Below are 17,921 nucleotides of genomic sequence, written 5' to 3' on the forward strand. Positions count from 1 at the left end.
GTAATCACATTCTTATCACTTCCTTATCATTTATTACACCCCCATTATCTAGTTCTAAGCTTCACTTTCCTCTCCCCTCAGATTCTATCATCTGTAGACCTTTGCCCTTTTCACCTTTCTCCTCCCAGCCTCTCTCTATTCTAACCCTCCTTCTTCCATCTATCTACCATCCTCAGCCTCTTCTCACCACCGTCCCTCTGCCACTCGTCTTTTACCCTCTACACCTGGATCCACCTCTCACCTACTGGCTCTTGTCCCACTCATTCACTATTTCCCTCAGTCCAGCTGAAGGGTCTTGATTCTTGTCCCTCCACAGATACTGCCTGTCCTGCTGAGTTCTTCCTGCAGTTTATTAATAAATACGACAATATAATTTGCAATCATGTTTTACAGTTAGGTATATATGCAAGTTGTGCAACTCTCAGATTTTAACATGACATTTATAAAAGAAAATATTAAAAATAAACTGTATCTTGTTGAAAATCTAAACTAAAAACCGAAGACTTGGGCCATGCCTGAGTATTTCCAGCATTGCTTGATTAAATTCCTATTGATAAGCTCCATGAAAGCCGATTAAAATGTCGCAGTGTGGCCTATGGTTAGGCCACACTTAGACCCCTCCAGTTCGCCTACCAGCCCCAACTAGGAGTTAAGGATGCCATCGTCTACCTGCTGAACCGTGTCTATGCTCACCTGGACAGGCCAGCGAGCACTGTGAGGGTCATATTTTTTGACTTCTCCAGTGCACTTAACACCATCCCCCTGCTCTGCTGGGTGAGAAGCTGACAATGATGCAGATAGATGCTTCCCTGGTGTCATGGACTATTGATTACCTGACTGGCAGACCACAGTACGTGCGCTTGCAACACAGTGTGTCAGACAGAGTGGTCAGCAGCACTGGGGCTCCACAGGGGACTGTCCTGTCTCCCTTTCTCTTCACCATCTACACCTCAGACTTCAACTACAGCACAGAGTCTTGCCATCTTCAGAAGTTTTCTGATGACTCTGCCATAGCTGGATGCATCAGCAAGGGAGATGAGGCTCAGTACAGGGCTACGGTGGGAAACTTTGTCACATGGTGCGAGCAGAATCATCTGCAGCTTAATGTGAAAAATATTAAGGAGCTGATGGTGGACCTGAGGAGGGCTAAGGCATCGGTGACCCCTGTTTCCATCCAAGGGGTCAGTGTGGACATGGTGGAGGATTACAAATACCTGAGGATACGAATTGACAATAAACTGGACTTGTCAAAGAACACTGAGGCTGTCTACAAGAAGGGTCAGAGCCGTCTCTATTTCCTGAGGAGACTGAGGTCCTTTAACATCTGCCGGACGACGCTGAGTTTGTTCTACGAGTCTGTGGTGGCCTGTGCTATCATGTTTGCTGTTGTGTGCTGGGGCAGCAGGCTGAGGGTAGCAGACACCAACAGAATCAAGAAACTCATTTGTAAGGCCAGTGATGTTGTTGGGGTGGAACTGGACTCTCTGACGGTGGTGTCTGAAAAGAGGATGCTGTCCAAGTTGCATGTCATCTTGGACAATGATTCCCATCCACTCCACAATGTACTGGTTAGGCACAGGAGTACATTCAGCCAGAGACTCATTCCACCGAGATGTAACACTGAGCATCATAGGAAGTCATTCCTGCCTGTGGCCATCAAACTTTACAACTCCTCCTTTAGTGTCAGACACTCTGAGTCAATAGGCTGGTCCAGGACTTATTTCCACTTGGCATGATTAACTTATTATTATTTAATTATTGATGGTTTTATATTGCTATATTTCTACACTATTCTTGGTTGGCGCGGCTGTAACGAAACCCAATTTCCCTCGGGATCAATAAAGTAAGTATGTCTGTCTGTCAGAAGATAGGTTTTGAAGTGAGTTGAACAAAGCATTTTCTGATCCTTCCCCCACACCGTACACAGCCGTAACTAGGCAACGAACAAACACTCACGGTCGTTGTATCAGCGCCAAGCGGAACAGTTGAAGCAGGGGCTTTCCGTTCCGCCTCACCATCCCGGGCACCCAACATGAAGCTGAGCGAGGATGCACAGCAGGAACTCTACGCCTGGATCGACGGGGTGCCGCTGTCACGACCCAAGCGGAACATCGCCCGCGATTTCAGCGATGGAGGTGCAGCGCGCAGGCGCGGGTGTTTGTTTGAAGGACAGCCGGGCAGCGGCTGTGGGGGTAGAGTGGGGTCTCATGCGATCTCTTCGGTACCTGTTCTGGTCCTGAAGGAGGGAGGACCCCCCACTCCATCACGCCCATTCGGGGGCTCCCCTCTCCCTCACCACCCACCCCGCTCCTTATGTGGCCTCTGTTTCCATCTCTCATCTATCCCCCGTCCCCTTGGATGGAAGCGTTAGGTACTTGGGTGATATTCCTTAGGAGAGTTATTCCTAGAGTTGGGGGCAATAATTGTTTAATTTGCAACAACAAACACACGTTACAATATTTTGGAGGTCCTCAAAGTCGAGTGTAAAAACATACAGGTTTAGTGAAAACCCGGTAGCAGCATCACAGCTTATCTGCAGCTTTCACAACTAGAATCAATTAAACTTAAATTACGCACAACTTTCCAAGCAAAAACACAATTGGAACTATTAAAAAGTCTATTTTAGTGCAAAACTGCAGGGATTTGAATCTGAGGGGGACAAATATCCTGACGGGAAGGTTTGTTAATGCTGTTGGTGAGGGTTTAAAAAGATTTCCTGATGCAATATGTAGATAAGCCAACTAAAGGAGAGGCTGTACTTGATCTGGTCTTGGGAAATTAACCTGATCACGTGTCAGATCTCGGTGGGAGAGCATTTTGGATGTAGTGACCACAACTCTTATCTCCTTCACCATAGCACTGGAGAGGGATAGGAGCAGACAATTTGGAAAAACATTTAATTGGGTAGGGGGAACTATGCTGCTATTAGGCAGCAACTTGGGAACATAAATTAGGAGCAGATGTTCTCAGGGAAATGCAAGGCAGAAATGTGGCAAATGTTAAGGGAACATTTGTATGGGATTCTGCATAGGTATGTTCCATTGAGGTAGGGAAAGGATGGCGGAGTTAAAGATGGTGTACAAAGTATGTAGAAAACCTAATTAAGAAGAAAAATTCCAAGATGGTGGCAGGACGCTGCTTGCAGCGGCCATTCCGGAGCTGATTGTTTATTGTGAAGTGGGGTGCCGTGCGCAATCATAAACGAACGTGGGAGCACGGAGGAACATCAGGAAATCTCCAGGAAGACCTTCTTTGTTGCTGTTGCTGTGAGGTCCGGGACTCTGCTGGGAAGAACAGGCCCCCAGTCCTCGGGGTCACGTTGCCGGTGGCGGGGCCGTCTTAATACGCTCGGCAGAGGATGGTGCTCAGAAAAGCTGTGCCGGAGGGGATGGTCGTCGGCTCGGAGGTTCGACGGACTCAGAGTCCGCTGTGGTCAGGTCGCTTTCGGTGTGTGCTGCGTCTGTGAGGCTGAGTCGGGCGGCGCCGTGAAGTCCATAGCGGGGGTATTCCCTTCTGCCGCCGGTGTGAGATGGCGAGTCTGTTGGGACCCTGGGGACTTGTGGAATCTGTGTTGTGATTTCTTCTGAACTTATAGTTCATTAACATCTTTGGACTATTTTTATTGTGCCCATAGTCTTTTTTTTATCAATTATGCTATTGTTTGCACTGTTGCAATTATATGTTATTAACTATGTGGTTTTGTGCAGGTCTTGTAGTTTTAGTTTTTGGTCTTGTTTGTCTGCTGGATTTGGAGCTCCGTTCCGGGGAACGATGGTAGGCACGATGGTAGGCACGATATTAATACGCAGCAGCCTCTCTGGACTCTGGATTGGAGATTGCCAAATGTTATGTGGATTTTCTGGTGTAGTCTGTTTTGTCATGTGTTTTTGTGATATCATTCTGGAGGAACGTTGTCTCATTTTTTAACTGCATTGCATTTGTGGTTTCTAAATGACAATAAACTGAATCTGAAGAAAAGCTTATGAAATGATCAGGAAACTAGATACTGTTAGAGCTCTAGAAAATTAAAAGGTTGCTAGGAAGGATTTTAAGCATAGAATTAGGAGAGCCAGAAGGGGCCTTGAGAAGGTCTTGTGAGCAGGATTAAGGAAAACCCCAAGGTATTCTACAAGTATGTGAAGAACATGAGGATGAGCCGTGTGAGAATAGGACCAATCAGGTGTGATAGTGGAAACGTGCATGGAGTCGGAGGAGGTAGTGGAGGTACTTAATGAATACTTTGCTTCAGTATTCACCAGGGAAAAAGACCTTGGCAATTGTGGGAATGACTTGCAGCAGACCAAAACACTTGAGCGTGTAGACAAGTGTTTATGACAAGTATAAGAAAGAGGGTGTGCTGGAGCTTTTGAAAAGATAAGTCACTGGGACTGGATGTGATATACCCCAGGCTACTTTAGGAAGCAAAGAAGGAAACTGCTGAGCCTCTTGCAATGATCTTTGCATCATCAATGGGGACGGGAGTATACCGGAAGATTGGAAGGTTGCAAATATTGTTTCCTTGTTCAAGAAAGGGAGTAGAGATAACCCAGAAAATTATAGACCAGTGAGTCTGACTTCAGTGGTGGATAAGTTGATGGAGAAACTCCTGAGAGGCAGGATTTATGAGCATTTGGAGAGACATAATCTGATTACGGATAGTCAGCATGGCTTTGCCTTACGAGCCTGATTGGATTTTTTGAGGATGTAATGAAACACATTGATGAATACAGAGCAGTGAATGTAGTGTTTCTGGATTTCAGTAAGGCATTTGATTAGGTTTCCCATGCAAGGCTCCTTCAGAAAATAAGGAGGCATGGGATCCAAGGAGACCTTCCTTTGTGGATCCAGAATTGGCTTGCCCACATAAGGCAAAGATTGGTTGTAGATGTATTCAGAAGTATTCTGCATGGAGGCCGGTGACCAGAGATGTTCTGCAGGGATCTGTTCTGGGACCTCTCCTCTTTCTGATTTTTTTTAAATAAATGACCTGGATGAAGAAGTAGAAGGGTGGGTTAGTAAGTTTGCTATTCACACAAAGATTGAGGGTGTTGTGGATAGCTTGGAGGGCTGTCAGCAGGACGTCAATATGATGCAGAACTGGGCTGAGAAGTGGCAGATGGACCTCAACCCAGATCCGTGTGAAGTGGTTCATTTTGGTAGGTCCAATTTGAAGACAGACTATAATATAAATGCTAAGACTCTTGGCCTTGTGGAGAATCAGAGATCTTGGGAGCCGTGTTGATAGGATACTCAAAGCTGCTGTGCAGATTGACAGTGTTGTTAAGAAGGTGTATGGTGTGTTGGCATTCATCAACTTGGGATTGAGTTCAAGAGCCATGAGGTAATGTTTCAGATATATAAGACCTTGGTCAGACCCCACTTGGAGTACTGTGTTCAGTTCTGGTCACCTTACTACAAGAAGGATGTGGATACTATAGAGAGAGTGCAGAGGAGATTTATAAGGATGTTGCCTGGATTGGAGGGTGTACCTTATGAGAATAGTTTGAGTGTACTTGGCCTTTTCTCCTTGGAATGACAGAGGATGAGGGGATCTGAAAGAGGTGTATAAGATGATGAGGGGCATTGATCATGTAGATAACCAGAGGCTTTTCCCAGGGCTGAAATGGCTAACATGAGTGGACATAGTTTTAAGGTGCTTGGAAATAGGTACCGAGGGGATGTCGGGTAAGTTTTTTGTCTTTTTTTAAATAACACAGGGAGTGGTGGGTGTGTGGAATCCACTGCCAGCGGTAGTGGTGGAAGCAGATACAATAGGGTCTTTTAAGAACCTCTTAGGTAGGTACGTGTAGCTTAGAAAAAGAGGGCTATGCGCTAGGGAAATTCTAGGCAGTCTCTAGAGTAGGTTACATGGTTAGCACAATACTGTGGGCTGAAGAGCCTGTAGATTTCTATGTTCTAAAATGTTGAAAACTGCTTTTCTGCCAAAGATGTTGCCAATCAGGTTGGAGGCTACCCAGATGGAATATAAGGTGTTGTTCCTCCAACCTGAGTGTGGCTTCATCTTGACAGTAGAGGAGGCCATGGATAGACATATCAAAATGGGATGTAGAATTAAAATGTGTGGCCATTGGGAGATCCTGCTTTCTCTGGCGGACAGAGCTGGGAGACCGTTTCGCTGAACACCTATGCTCTGTTCGCCAAATAAAGCAGGATCTCCCAGTGGCCACACATTTTAATTCCATGACCCATTCCCATTCTGATATGTCAATCCATGGCCTGCTCTACTGTCAAGATGAAGCCACACTTAGGTTGGAGGAACAACACCTTATATTCCGTCAGGATAGCCTCCAACATGGCATGAACATTGATTTCTCTAACTTCTATTAATGCCCTCCTCCCCTTCTTACCCCATCCCTCATTTATTCTCCCCCTTTTTTCCTCTCCCTTTTTTCCTCTCTCTGCCCATCACTCTGCCTGTTCTCCATCTCCCTCTGGTGCTCCCCTCCCCCTTTCTTTCTCCCTAGGCCTCCTGTCCCATGATCCTTTCCCTTCTCCAGCCCTGTTTCCCTTTTGCCAATCACCTTTCCAGCTCTTAGCTTCACCCCACCCACTCGGGTTTTCTCCTATCATTTTGGTTTTCCCCCTCCTTCCCCCCCCCCCACTTTCAAATCTCTTACTATCTTTTCTTTCAGTTAGTCCTGACGAAGGGTCTCGGCCCAAAACGTCGACTGTGCCTCTTCCTATAGATGCTGTCTGGCCTGCTGCGTTCCACCAGCATTTTGTGTGTGTTGCTTGAATTTCCAGCATCTACAGATTTCCTCGTGTTTGCAAAAGAATTAGCAGCGTCATGAGTACAATGTTTTACCACCCTATTGGAACTCCGAATGCATTGCCTGCAGGTGTGTGGAGATGCATTTTCACTGTGGCCTACCAGAGGCAACTGCAGAAATGTCTATCTACAGAGGAGAGGTCCATGGGTGGAACTTGTGTTCTGGTAACTCTGCCTCATAGGAATCTTCAGTCATTTTGTCTTAAACATTGATCTTTTTTTTACTAAAACCATTAGTTCAAACATTTAGCAAAAAACGAAAAGAAAAACACATTATGGCAGAGACCATGGTCCCATAATAAACACCATCATCCCACAGTAACCCTTTCTTCACATTCATATCACCTAAATTCATATATCACCTGCCAGCTTTTGCTCCCCTTCCTCCCATCTTTTTATACTGGCTATCATCCTTCTTTCTTTTCAGTATAGATGAAGGGTCTCAACTCAAAATATTGACTGTCCATTTTCCTCCATAGATGTCCCTCAACCTACTGAGTTCCTCCAGTATGTTGTGTGTTGCTCCAGATTTCCATTATCTGTCAGCAGGCCAGGCAGCATCTGGTTCATATACAGTGTCTATAAAAAGTATTCAACCCCCCTTTAGAAGTTTTCATGTTTGAATTGTTTTACACCATTGAATCACACTGATTTTAATTTGGCTTTATCTTGACACTGACCAACAGAAAAAGACACTTTCGTGTCTAAGTGAAAACCAATCTCTACAAAATGATCTAAATTAATTACAAATATAAAACACAAAATAAATGTTGCGTAAGTATTCACCTGCTTTAATATGATACACTAAATCATCACTGTTGCAGCCAATTGGTTTTAGAACTCACATAATTAGTTAAATGGGGATCGCCATGTGTAGTCAAGGTTTCTCGATTGAGGTAAAAATACATCTGTATCTGGAAGATCCAACTGTTGTTGAGTCAGTATTCTGGCAAAAACTACACCATGAAGACAAAGAACACTGCAAGCAATTCCATAAAAAAGTTGTTGAAAAGCAGAAGTCAAGAGATGAATACAAGAAACTTTCCAAGTCACTGAATATTTCTTGAAGTACAATTAAGTCAAACTTCAAGGGATGGAAAGAATATGGCACAACTATAAATCTGCCTAGAGCAGGCCGTCCTCAAAGACTGAGTGACAGTGCAAGAAGGAGTCCAGAGAGAGAGGCTACCAAGAGACCTATGTCAACTCTGGAGGAGTTACAAGCTTCAGTGGCTGAGATAGGAGTGACTATGTATGCAACAACTGTTGCCTGGGTGCTTCACCAGTCGCAGCTTTATAGGAGAGTGGCAAAGAGAAAGCCACTGTGGGGAAAAAACTCGTGAAATCTCGGCTAAAATATGCCAGAAGGCATATGTGAGACTCTCAAGTCTTCTGGAAGAAGGTCCTATGGTCTGATGAAACCAAAATTGAGCTGTTTGGCGTAAGCCAAACTCTGCACATCATCAAGAACACACCATCTCTACTACAAAGCATAGTGGTGGCTACATTGTGCTGTCGGGATACTTCACTGCAGCAGACCCTGGAAGGCTTGTGAAAATAGAGGGTCAAACGAATGCAGAAAAATACAGGGAAATTTGGGAGGAAAAAACTTGATACAGTCTGCAAGAAAACTGCAACTTGGGAGAAGATTTCTTTTCCAGCAAGACAATAACTCCAAAGCTACACAGGGATGGCTTAAAAACAACAAAGTTAATGTCCTGGAGTGGCCAAGTCAGAGTCCAGACCTCAATCCAATTGAGTATTTGTGGCTGGACTTGAAAAGGGCTGTTCACGCACAATCACCATGTAATCTAAGCAGTTTTGTAAAGAAGAATGGTGAAAAATTGGTGTCCAGATATGCAAAGCTGATAGAGACCTACCCACACAGGCTGTATTTGCTGCCAAAGGTGCATCTACTAAATACTGTCTTGAAGGGGGTGAGTAATTATGTAATCAATTATTGTGTTTATAATTCTAATAAATTTAGACCAATTTGTAGAAATTTGTTTGCACTTTGACATAAAAGAGTCTTTTCTGTTGATCAGTGTCAAAAAGAAAGCCAAACTAAACCCATTGTGATTCAAATTTGTAAAACAATAAAACATGAAAACTTACAGGGAGGGGGTGAATACTTTTTATAGGCACCATATTTGCAAGGAAATCTGCAACTCTGTCTCCAAAAGTCTGTTGAGGCTGGTGTACTCAGCAGGACTGATTGGTTCTACGGAAGGGCTCGGCCCAAAATGTCGATTGTACTCTTTTCCATAGATGTTGCCTGGCCTCCAGCATTTTATATGTGTTGCTTCCACCACTACCCTGCCAGCCCATTCCAGGCACTCACCAATGTGTAAACAAACTTGTCCCGCACATCCCCTTTAAACTTTCCACCTCTTAGGTTAAAGTTACATCCTCCAGTATTCAGCATTCCTATCCTGGGGATAAAGATTCTGGCTCTCTACCCCATATATGCCTTTCATAAACTTAAGGGATTCTTAGGATGCTTCTTCTGGTTGGCTTGCACTAGTGATCAGAAGATTCATTTCTTGTGACTGTCATGGTTGTCAGCCTAGCCTGTGCAGGAAATAATAAAATTACTCCCCAGTCTAATCCTGGCCCCACACACAGGCACATGATGTCAAGGTTAGGAAATGTTTGCCTGCAAACCAAGGCATCTGAGCCCAATTGCTACTGCCTCCCTGACTGAAGCAAGCTGGGGGAGAGGGTGCAGGATGGGGATGCGGTGAGATTGGTGGAAAAATTATTGAGGTTTTGGGTTGAAACCCCACATTACTTTCCCCCCCACAGGTGCTGCTCAACCTATAGAGTACCTCCTGCAGATTGTTTGTTGCTCAAGATTTCAGCATCTGCAGTCTTGTGTCCCCTGTTAACAGAACAATCCTTGATGTTTTTAATTTTATAGCTAGTCTTTTAAACTTGTGGAATTTTAGGAAAAAATAGATAATTGTTTAGACAAATGACTGTTATCTAATGCAAAACAAACTGTTGTGCAAACATTTCCATGTATCTATTGTTTATTTTAAAATACACTTGAGCCCTATCCAGCATCTTCTATCTGTCTTCCCCAGCTCCGTTTCTTCATTGAAGCTGTAACTCTGTTAACCATATGAAAGTTCCTGAATGTCTGTCTCTCCTGATAACGAGAGCAGGAATGGGGCTGGGAAATTGCAAAGTGAAACTGTCTTCACTCAAAGTGTAGCATTATTATGGATGTTTACATGGGAATGATTACTGATCTTAATGAGCACCATGGTGACATAGCAGTTAGTGCGATGCTACTACAGCTCAGGATGTCAGAGTTCAATCATGACATCATCTGTAAGGAGTTTGTGTGTTGTTCTTGTCACCCCGTGGTTTCCTTCAGGTGCTCTAGTTTCCTCCCATAATCCAAAGACCTATCAGTTAGTAGGTTAATTGGTCATTGTTAATTGTCCCAGGACTAGGCTAGAGTTAAATCAGTGGTTGCTGGTGGTGCGGCTCTAAGGGCCGGTAGGACCTGTTCCATGCTGTATCTCTAAATAAAATAAATAATAGCCACCTAATGCTCAAGAGAGCCTAGTAGTGTGTGAAAATAAAGTCTCTCCAGCTTTCAGTTCTCAAAATTTGAAAAATGCTGGTGAATGTCCCAGCAGTGCAAAGGTAAATTGAAGTTTGTCCTGTTTTGTAAAGCCTGCAGTGTTATTTTATGTAAAGCTGAGTGATATTGTAGTAGCTCGGAAATCATATCTAAATCCAATTAATAATATGCTAGTTATTTGTGGTGATGACCACAGAAAGTACTAACAGATTGTCCTAAAATGTACCCAGTTCACTGATGTTCTTCAGGAGGACATCTGCTATCATTATTCTGTCCAGTCTGTTTGTGGCTCCTGATCTCCTAAACACCTTCTGAAATGGCTTATCAATCACTCAGTTCAAAGACAATTAGTGATAGGCAGTAAGTGCAATAGGCAACAGATAAATAACTGGTGACTGCCTTAGTCAGCTACAGGGAGATACATCACTTTCTTCTGTAGGCCATCTAATTGCATTAACTTTTGCTGATTTGCTTATGAAGACACAGGATAAGTTGGAAAATTATTTTATAATCGCACTGATAATGTGGAATCTTATCCAGTGACATCACCATTTGGAAAATTGTAGGCATACTACTGGTGATTTTTCCAGTGCAAGTAGGTAAATCAGCCCTAATATCCATCTGCAGTCAATGCAAAGAAAATGCTTTATATTAGACTATAAGACACAGGAGCAGAATTAGGCTATTTGGCCCATTCTGTTCCTCCATTTATTATCATGGCTGATTTATTATCTCTCTCAACCCTATGTTGCTGCCTTCTCCCTGTCACCTTTGATACCCTGACCAATCAAGAACTAGTATTGTTATGAATGTGATAACTCTACAGAACAGAAATGTTGATAAATTCAATTTATGATCCGTCAGATAATGGGCTACATGTGTGTTGATGGTTTTCAGTCAACAAATCTCAACTGGTTTTCATTTCTTTGCCTTCAGTTATGGTTGCTGAAGTGGTGAATCACTTTTTGCCCAGATTGGTAGAAATGCACAACTATATTCCAGCAAACTCCACCCAACAGAAGCTGAGTAACTGGCAGTTACTAAACAGGCAAGTGAATCAATGTTTATTACTTTACTGCCTGGGACAGCAGGCTCTACTTTCCAGCACCCAAATCCCATTTGGGTCATTCTAAGTCAGCATTTAGAACAGTAAAGGAGAATTCAGTTGGAATTAACAGTGGCAAAACTTCCCTCCCACTGTAAAATATTTGTTTTAATAAATCATTAAGAAGAATGATTGTGATAAAATCAGCATTATATTCCTCCTCTAGCCGGATGGCATGAACATGATTTTTCCAACTTCTGGTAATTCTTCACCTTTCCCCCTCCTCTCTTCTTCATTTCCCCACTCTGGCACCCCTTCTTACTGCTTCTCCTCCTCACCTGCTTATCACCTCCCCCAGTGCTCCTTCTTCCCTTTTTCCCAGAATCCACTCTACTCTCTTCTGGCCCTTTACCTTTTCCACCTATACCTCCCAACTTCTTACTTCTCATCATCCTCCTCACACATACATACACCCACCTAGCTTCACCTATTACCTTCTGACTTGTCCTCCCCCTCCTCCAACTTTTTGTTCTGGCTGCCTCCTTCCTTTCCAGCCTTGATGAAGGGTCTCAGCCCAAAACGTTGACTGTTTAATTTCCATAGATGCTGCCTGACCTGCTGAGTTCCTCCACCATCTTATCTGTGTTGCTCTGGATTTCCAGAGCAGAAATACACAGAATCTTTTGTGCTCAGCATTATATGTGCCTTTCTTTGCCTTGCCCACAGGCCGTGATTCTGGATTGATTAGTGCTTACATCATCTCTATGGGAAGCTGACCTAAAGTAAAGTGATCCTGAGGACTTATGGGGGGTTTATAACTTTTTCTATACTGCGGCTTCTTAGTTTACCTTCTTCTGCATCAAGTACATTGTCACTGACATATTTTGTGAAATTGGTTGTTTTTTGGTAGCAGTACAGCACAATATATAAAAATACTGTAGGTCACAATAGAGAATAAAATATGCAAAATAGAGATAGCAAAATAATGTTCATGAGTTCATTGACCATTCATAAATCTGATGGCAGAGAGGAAGAAGCAGTCCCTAAAACTATGAGTTACTGTCTTTAGGCTCTTATATCTCCTCCTCAGTGTGAAGAGGGGCTTGTGTGAAGTTTCTGACAGTCTGGGGTGTTTTATCAAGGTTGGTGTGTATATACTTATGGGTAGTTGGAGTGGTGCACAAGATGGACTGTAATGAATTTAGCACTCTGCAGGGCGACACTGAATGGCGTACCAGTAATGTCATTGACTTTAAAGTGATTTGAGATGCCTTCAATATATTAAAAGGCTCTATATAAATGTATTATGTTCTTTTCACACTCTGATACATGTAACAGTGTGCTTCTGCAGGAAGGGACAACAACTGCAGAGTCAGTACAACAGGAGTGAACAGAGGAACTGGGTGGTCCTGCCATGACCAGACCACTCCTTGTTTCAGCTGAGCCCCGGAAAAGTACTAACTCTGAAGCAAATGTTTGCCACTTTAAAAAAAAATTGTTAGTATGAAATGTGTTTTTAAGATAATAGGTCCAAAACTTGTGGATTATCACTGATATTGTTCATATGGCCTGCACCACTTGTACCCACCCATTACTCTCCAGAAGGCCGGTTACTCAGTCCTAACCTCTGCTATCAATAGTGGAATGAATCAAAGCAGACTACGTGTATGGTGGTCTGTGTTTATCCAGAATTAAGTCTAAAATTCACTTGTGACCTTTGGCATCAAAACATACATTATGACTTCACAGTAAGATGATGGTCTACTGAGTTGGTCTTCCATATAGCGGAGGTAAATCTTCATGCTACCCACAGTGAGTCACAGATTATCACAGTTAAATCTATATTCACAGTTTCTGCATTTCCCAGTACTTTGCACTGGAGCCTTTGGCCCCAGTGAGTGTTCAGCTAGATAAGGTGCTGCTTTATGCATTATCCCAAAGTATCCAGAATAAAACCTAATCTTCCCAATGGTGCAGTATAAAGGACATGATGGTGCCAGTAACCAGTTGTGACATCTTGCACTCTGCTCACAAAACTACTAGATACTTTACATTCTCCAAGTACAGTATACTTCTTCTGAACTGTGATCAATTGCAGCCATTTCAAGACTGTATTTTTGAGTCAACTAAACAATCTGGCTCCTTTGCAATCTCCTGGGGGATACGGTGAGAATGAGAGGGAGTGAGCAGAGATGGTCATTTGCTGGGGTGGCTGCTTCAATTCCTGATGGTGGAGCAAGAATTGGAGGTTGGTTCTATTTCTCAGTGCCAATTAAAATGTTGAGCAAGATTAAAATTGTCGAGGATGAGCAGGTGTTCAGAGCCATCTGCTCTCCCTCTCCTCTCACTGCTGCTGGTAGAAGGTGCAGGAGTCTTGGGTCCCATGCCACTAGCAGCCATCAGGCTCCTGGACAGGCTTCACTCACCTCATCGCTGAGCATGTTCAGCAGCTATGGACTCAATTTTGGGGTCTTCGCAGTTCATGTTCCATGTGTTCTTACTTTTTTTTACTATTTGTGTGATTTGATTAAGGTGCTTCAGTGCTGAACTGACTCTGCAGCTGTGGCCTGCAATCATCAGCCATCAGCACAGCACTGAACTAACTGAGTAGCTGTGGGCTTCAGCTATCAGGCTTCTGGACAGGCTTCACTCATCACAGCAGCTCTGTGGCTATGGACTCACTTTCGGGGACTTTGTGGTTTAATGTTTAATGTTCTTTGTCTTATTTCCACTACAAATCCACAATGTTTTGTAGGAATTTCCATTCAAAGACATCAGCGTTGCCACGCCAGGTGGTGGTGCAGTGAGCCAATGCACTCACAACAACACATCTATAGAAATTTCTAAAAGTTTTAAATGTCATACCAAATCTCCTAAGCAAGTAGAGTTGATGCCATCCTTTCTTTGCAATTGCATTTGTGTGCTGGGTCCAGGGCAGGTTCTCTGAAATAGTAACACCCAGGACTTTTAAGTTGGTAATCAACCTCTGATCATCCAATGAAGACTGGTTCAAGGACCCCTGGTTTCCCTCTCCTGAAGTCTACAATCAGTTAATCAGTTCCTTGGTCCTGCTGAGATTGAATGATAGTCAGAGAGTCATAGAGAAATACAACACAGAAACAGGCCATTTGGCCCATCTAGTCTATGCTGAAACACTTTAAACTGTCTACTCCCAATGATCTGCACTGGGATCATAGCCCTCCATATTCCTACTATGCATGTACCCAGCATGCTTCTCTTAAACATTGAAATTAAACTCCACATGGACCACTTGTGAACATTTTAGAACATTGAATAGTACAGCACAGTACAGGCCCTTCAGCCCACAATTTTGTGCCAACCCTTAAACCCTGCCTCCCATATATCCCCCTACCTTAAATTCCTCCATATACCTGTCTAGTAGTCTCTTAAACTTTACTAGTGTATCTGCCTCCACCACTGACTCAGGCAGTGCATTCCATGCACCAACCACTCTGAGTAAAAAACCTTCCTTTAATATCCCTCTTGAACTTCCCACCCCTTACCTTAAAGCCATGTCCTCTTGTATTGAGCAGTGGTGCCCTGGGGAAGAGGCATTAGATGTCCACTCTGTCTGTTCCTCTTTTATGCTTTGAGTTGCTGCCGCATGATTGGCTGATTAGATATTTGCTTCAACGAGCAGGTGTACAAGTTTCCCTAATCAAGTGGCAACTGAGTGTAAAGCGAAATACAATAATGACTTACAAACACTGTTAAGTTATTTCAGATTTCTTGCATCTCAGTTTGTAATGGTTGATGTCTGGTTGGTGGGATCAAATACAATCATTGCAAACATTTAGACAGGCGCTTGAATAGAGAAAGCATAAATGTTATCGACCTAATGCTGGCAAATGAAATTACTGCAGATGGGCAAAAGTCTAGCATGAATGTGATGGGCTGAAGGGCCTGTCTCTGTGGCTCTATTACTCTTATATTATTTTGACTAAATCTAAGTAGTCATCAGGTCTTGTTTTTTAAAACCTGTTTATTAATATATCTCATAATTCATTTTCACAGGAAGGTGTTTTCCAAATTGCATTTTCGTATTTCTGAAGATATGCTGAAAAAGTTGGTTAAGAGTTGCCCTGGAGTTATTGAACTGGTTTTGCATACGCTGAGACAGAAGATTGGGGAAGAACTCACTGGAATACAAGTAAGAAATAGACATCTTGTCCATAAGCAGGTACAGGTACTAAAACAGGATGTTCAAATACTTTCCCTTGAGGTCAAATTCTGTAAGTAACTGCAACAGCTCACATTAACTCAGTCAGAATTTTATACCAAAAGCTACTTTGCAGTGTTGTCATTCAATATATAAACCATGCATTATTCTCAGCTTAGACACTGCTTTGGAATATCAGAGAGCCTTGTACAAAAATCAGATCCAAGGCAGAAGCAGTCATTTAAAGAAAGTCGGTCCTTTCACACAGAGACAAGATGAAATACTTTGTTCATTTAGCAGCATGCTGGTATCTTTCATTCTTACAATGCAGATATTGTGATCTCAGCTGCACTGTCAGGGAGACACTGAGCATGAACTATTGTCCGTTTCTCTGAGAAAGGCTGGTGAAGCTACTCAAACGTTGTCAGGCTCTACAGATTAATGGTGCTCTTCTTCACTGTTGGCTGATAGAGACATTACACAGAGAGTTAAAATGTCTGCAGCCAGCAGAGTGCTCATATACTAGTACTTTAAGCATTGGAGCATGCACTGAAGTTATGTCCCAATAAATTTCACAGGTAGTATTGTGATTTTTCTTCAATGTGGTGGCACATATGAATTCACTTTCAAGGACTCTTCATCTAACTTTCTTGATATTTATTACTTCTTTACTTATTATTATTATTATCCCTTTTTGTATTTGCACAGTTTTTTATCTTTTGCACACTGGTTGTTTGTCCATCCTTTTGGCTGTGGTCTTTCATTGTTTCTATTGCAGCTTCCTGTAGAGGCCAGTTCAGTTGTGTCATTTAAGGTAAAATTGGATAGGTATATGGACAGGAAAGGAGTGGAGGGTTATGGGCTGAGTGCGGGTAGGTGGGACTAGGTGAGATTAAGGGTTCGGCATGGACTAGGAGAGCCAAGATGGCCTGTTTCCGTGCTGTGATTGTTATATGGTTATATGGTATTTACCATGAATGCATGCAAGAAAATTAATCTCAGGGTTGTATATAGTGAAATATATGTACTTTGAGAATAAATTTACTTTGAATATTGAACTTAGTTAGAAGTATTGAACATTTTTAGAAGGGATGGTTTGCACCTGAACTGGAGGGAAACTAATGCCCTAGTGGAAGGTTTGCTGGTGCTTCACGGTGGAGTTTAAACTACGGGGATGGGACCAGAGTGCCAGAACAATTAGTGGAGAGGTTGTGGATACAGATGTTGGTAAGACCTCAGACAAAGTCATGAATCAAAAGGTTGAACATGGTGCAATGAGTGTCATGAGATGTGTATATTTCAATGCAAGAAGTATCGTAGGAATGGCAGATGAGCTCAGGGTATGGATCAACACTTGGAATTATGATATTGTAGCCATTAGTGAGACTTGGTTGCAGAAGGGGAGGGTCTGGCAGCTCAATATTATGGAGTTCTGTTGTTTTTGATGTGACAGAGTGGGAGGGAGGAGGAGGGGTGGCATCACTAGTCAGGGAATATGTCATGGCAGTGCTCCATCAGGACTGGAGAACTTGACTAGTGAGGTGTTATGGGTGGAACTGAGAAATAAGAAAGGTATGACCACATTAATAGAGCTATGCTACAAACCACCCAACAGTCTGAAAGATTTAGAGGAACAAATTTGTAGAGAGATCAGACTGTTGTAAGAAACTTGAGATGGTTAATAGCAGGTGATTTTAACTTTCCACTTATCGACTGGAACTCCCATATTATAAAAGGACTAGATGAGATGGAGTTTGTCAAATGTGTTCTGGAAAGTTTCTTTAATCAGAGAGTGTGTGATACTTGATCTGCTATCGTGGAATGGGACAGGGCAGGTGACAGAAGTTTGTGTCAGTGAATACTTTGCATCTTGTGATCACAATGCATTAGTTTCAAAGTAAGTATACAAAAAGGCCTGGTTTTCGAGCGATTTTGAGGCTCTGGTTAAGAAAAAATGGAGGTGCATAACGGGTATAGGCAGGTAGGAGCAAATAAGGTGCTTATGGAGTATAAGAAATACAAGAGAACACAAAAAGAAATCAGGAAGGCTAAAAGAAGGCATGAAGTTGCCCTAGCAGACAAGCTGAAGGAGAATCCCAAGGGATTCTACAGATATGTTAAGAGCAAAAGGATTGCAAGGGACGAAATTGATCCTCTGGAAGATCAGAATGGTAATTCGTGTGTGGAGCCAGAAGAGATGGGGAGATTTTAAATAATCTTTTTGCATCTGCATTTACTCAGGTAACAGACACAGTGTCTATAGAAGTAAGGCAAGGTGGCATCAATTTCATGGACCCTGTGCAGATTACAG

The 17,921-nt window shown here is 42.8% G+C and overlaps 1 protein-coding gene across 6 annotated transcripts in view; it reads left to right on the forward strand.

Moving 5' to 3' along the window:
* Window positions 1–1,940: 1,940 nt before the first annotated feature.
* spef1 (sperm flagellar 1) overlaps window positions 1,941–17,921 on the forward strand; it is a 63,091-nt gene continuing 47,110 nt past the window's right edge. For 3 of the 6 annotated variants that reach the window (XM_059946828.1, XM_059946825.1, XM_059946826.1), the window contains exons 1-3: window positions 1,941–2,135; window positions 11,322–11,437; window positions 15,470–15,601. In XM_059946828.1, coding sequence (XP_059802811.1) covers window positions 2,033–2,135; window positions 11,322–11,437; window positions 15,470–15,601 — 351 coding nt within the window. In that variant the 5' untranslated portion in view covers window positions 1,941–2,032. Of the gene's footprint in view, window positions 2,136–2,848; window positions 3,448–11,321; window positions 11,438–15,469; window positions 15,632–17,921 lie in introns of those variants that run through there. The other 3 variants (XM_059946824.1, XM_059946823.1, XM_059946827.1) reach the window with 2 other exon arrangements.

Source organism: Hypanus sabinus, chromosome 21 (genome assembly GCF_030144855.1).
Source record: "Hypanus sabinus isolate sHypSab1 chromosome 21, sHypSab1.hap1, whole genome shotgun sequence".
In the NCBI taxonomy this organism is placed as follows: domain Eukaryota; kingdom Metazoa; phylum Chordata; class Chondrichthyes; order Myliobatiformes; family Dasyatidae; genus Hypanus; species Hypanus sabinus.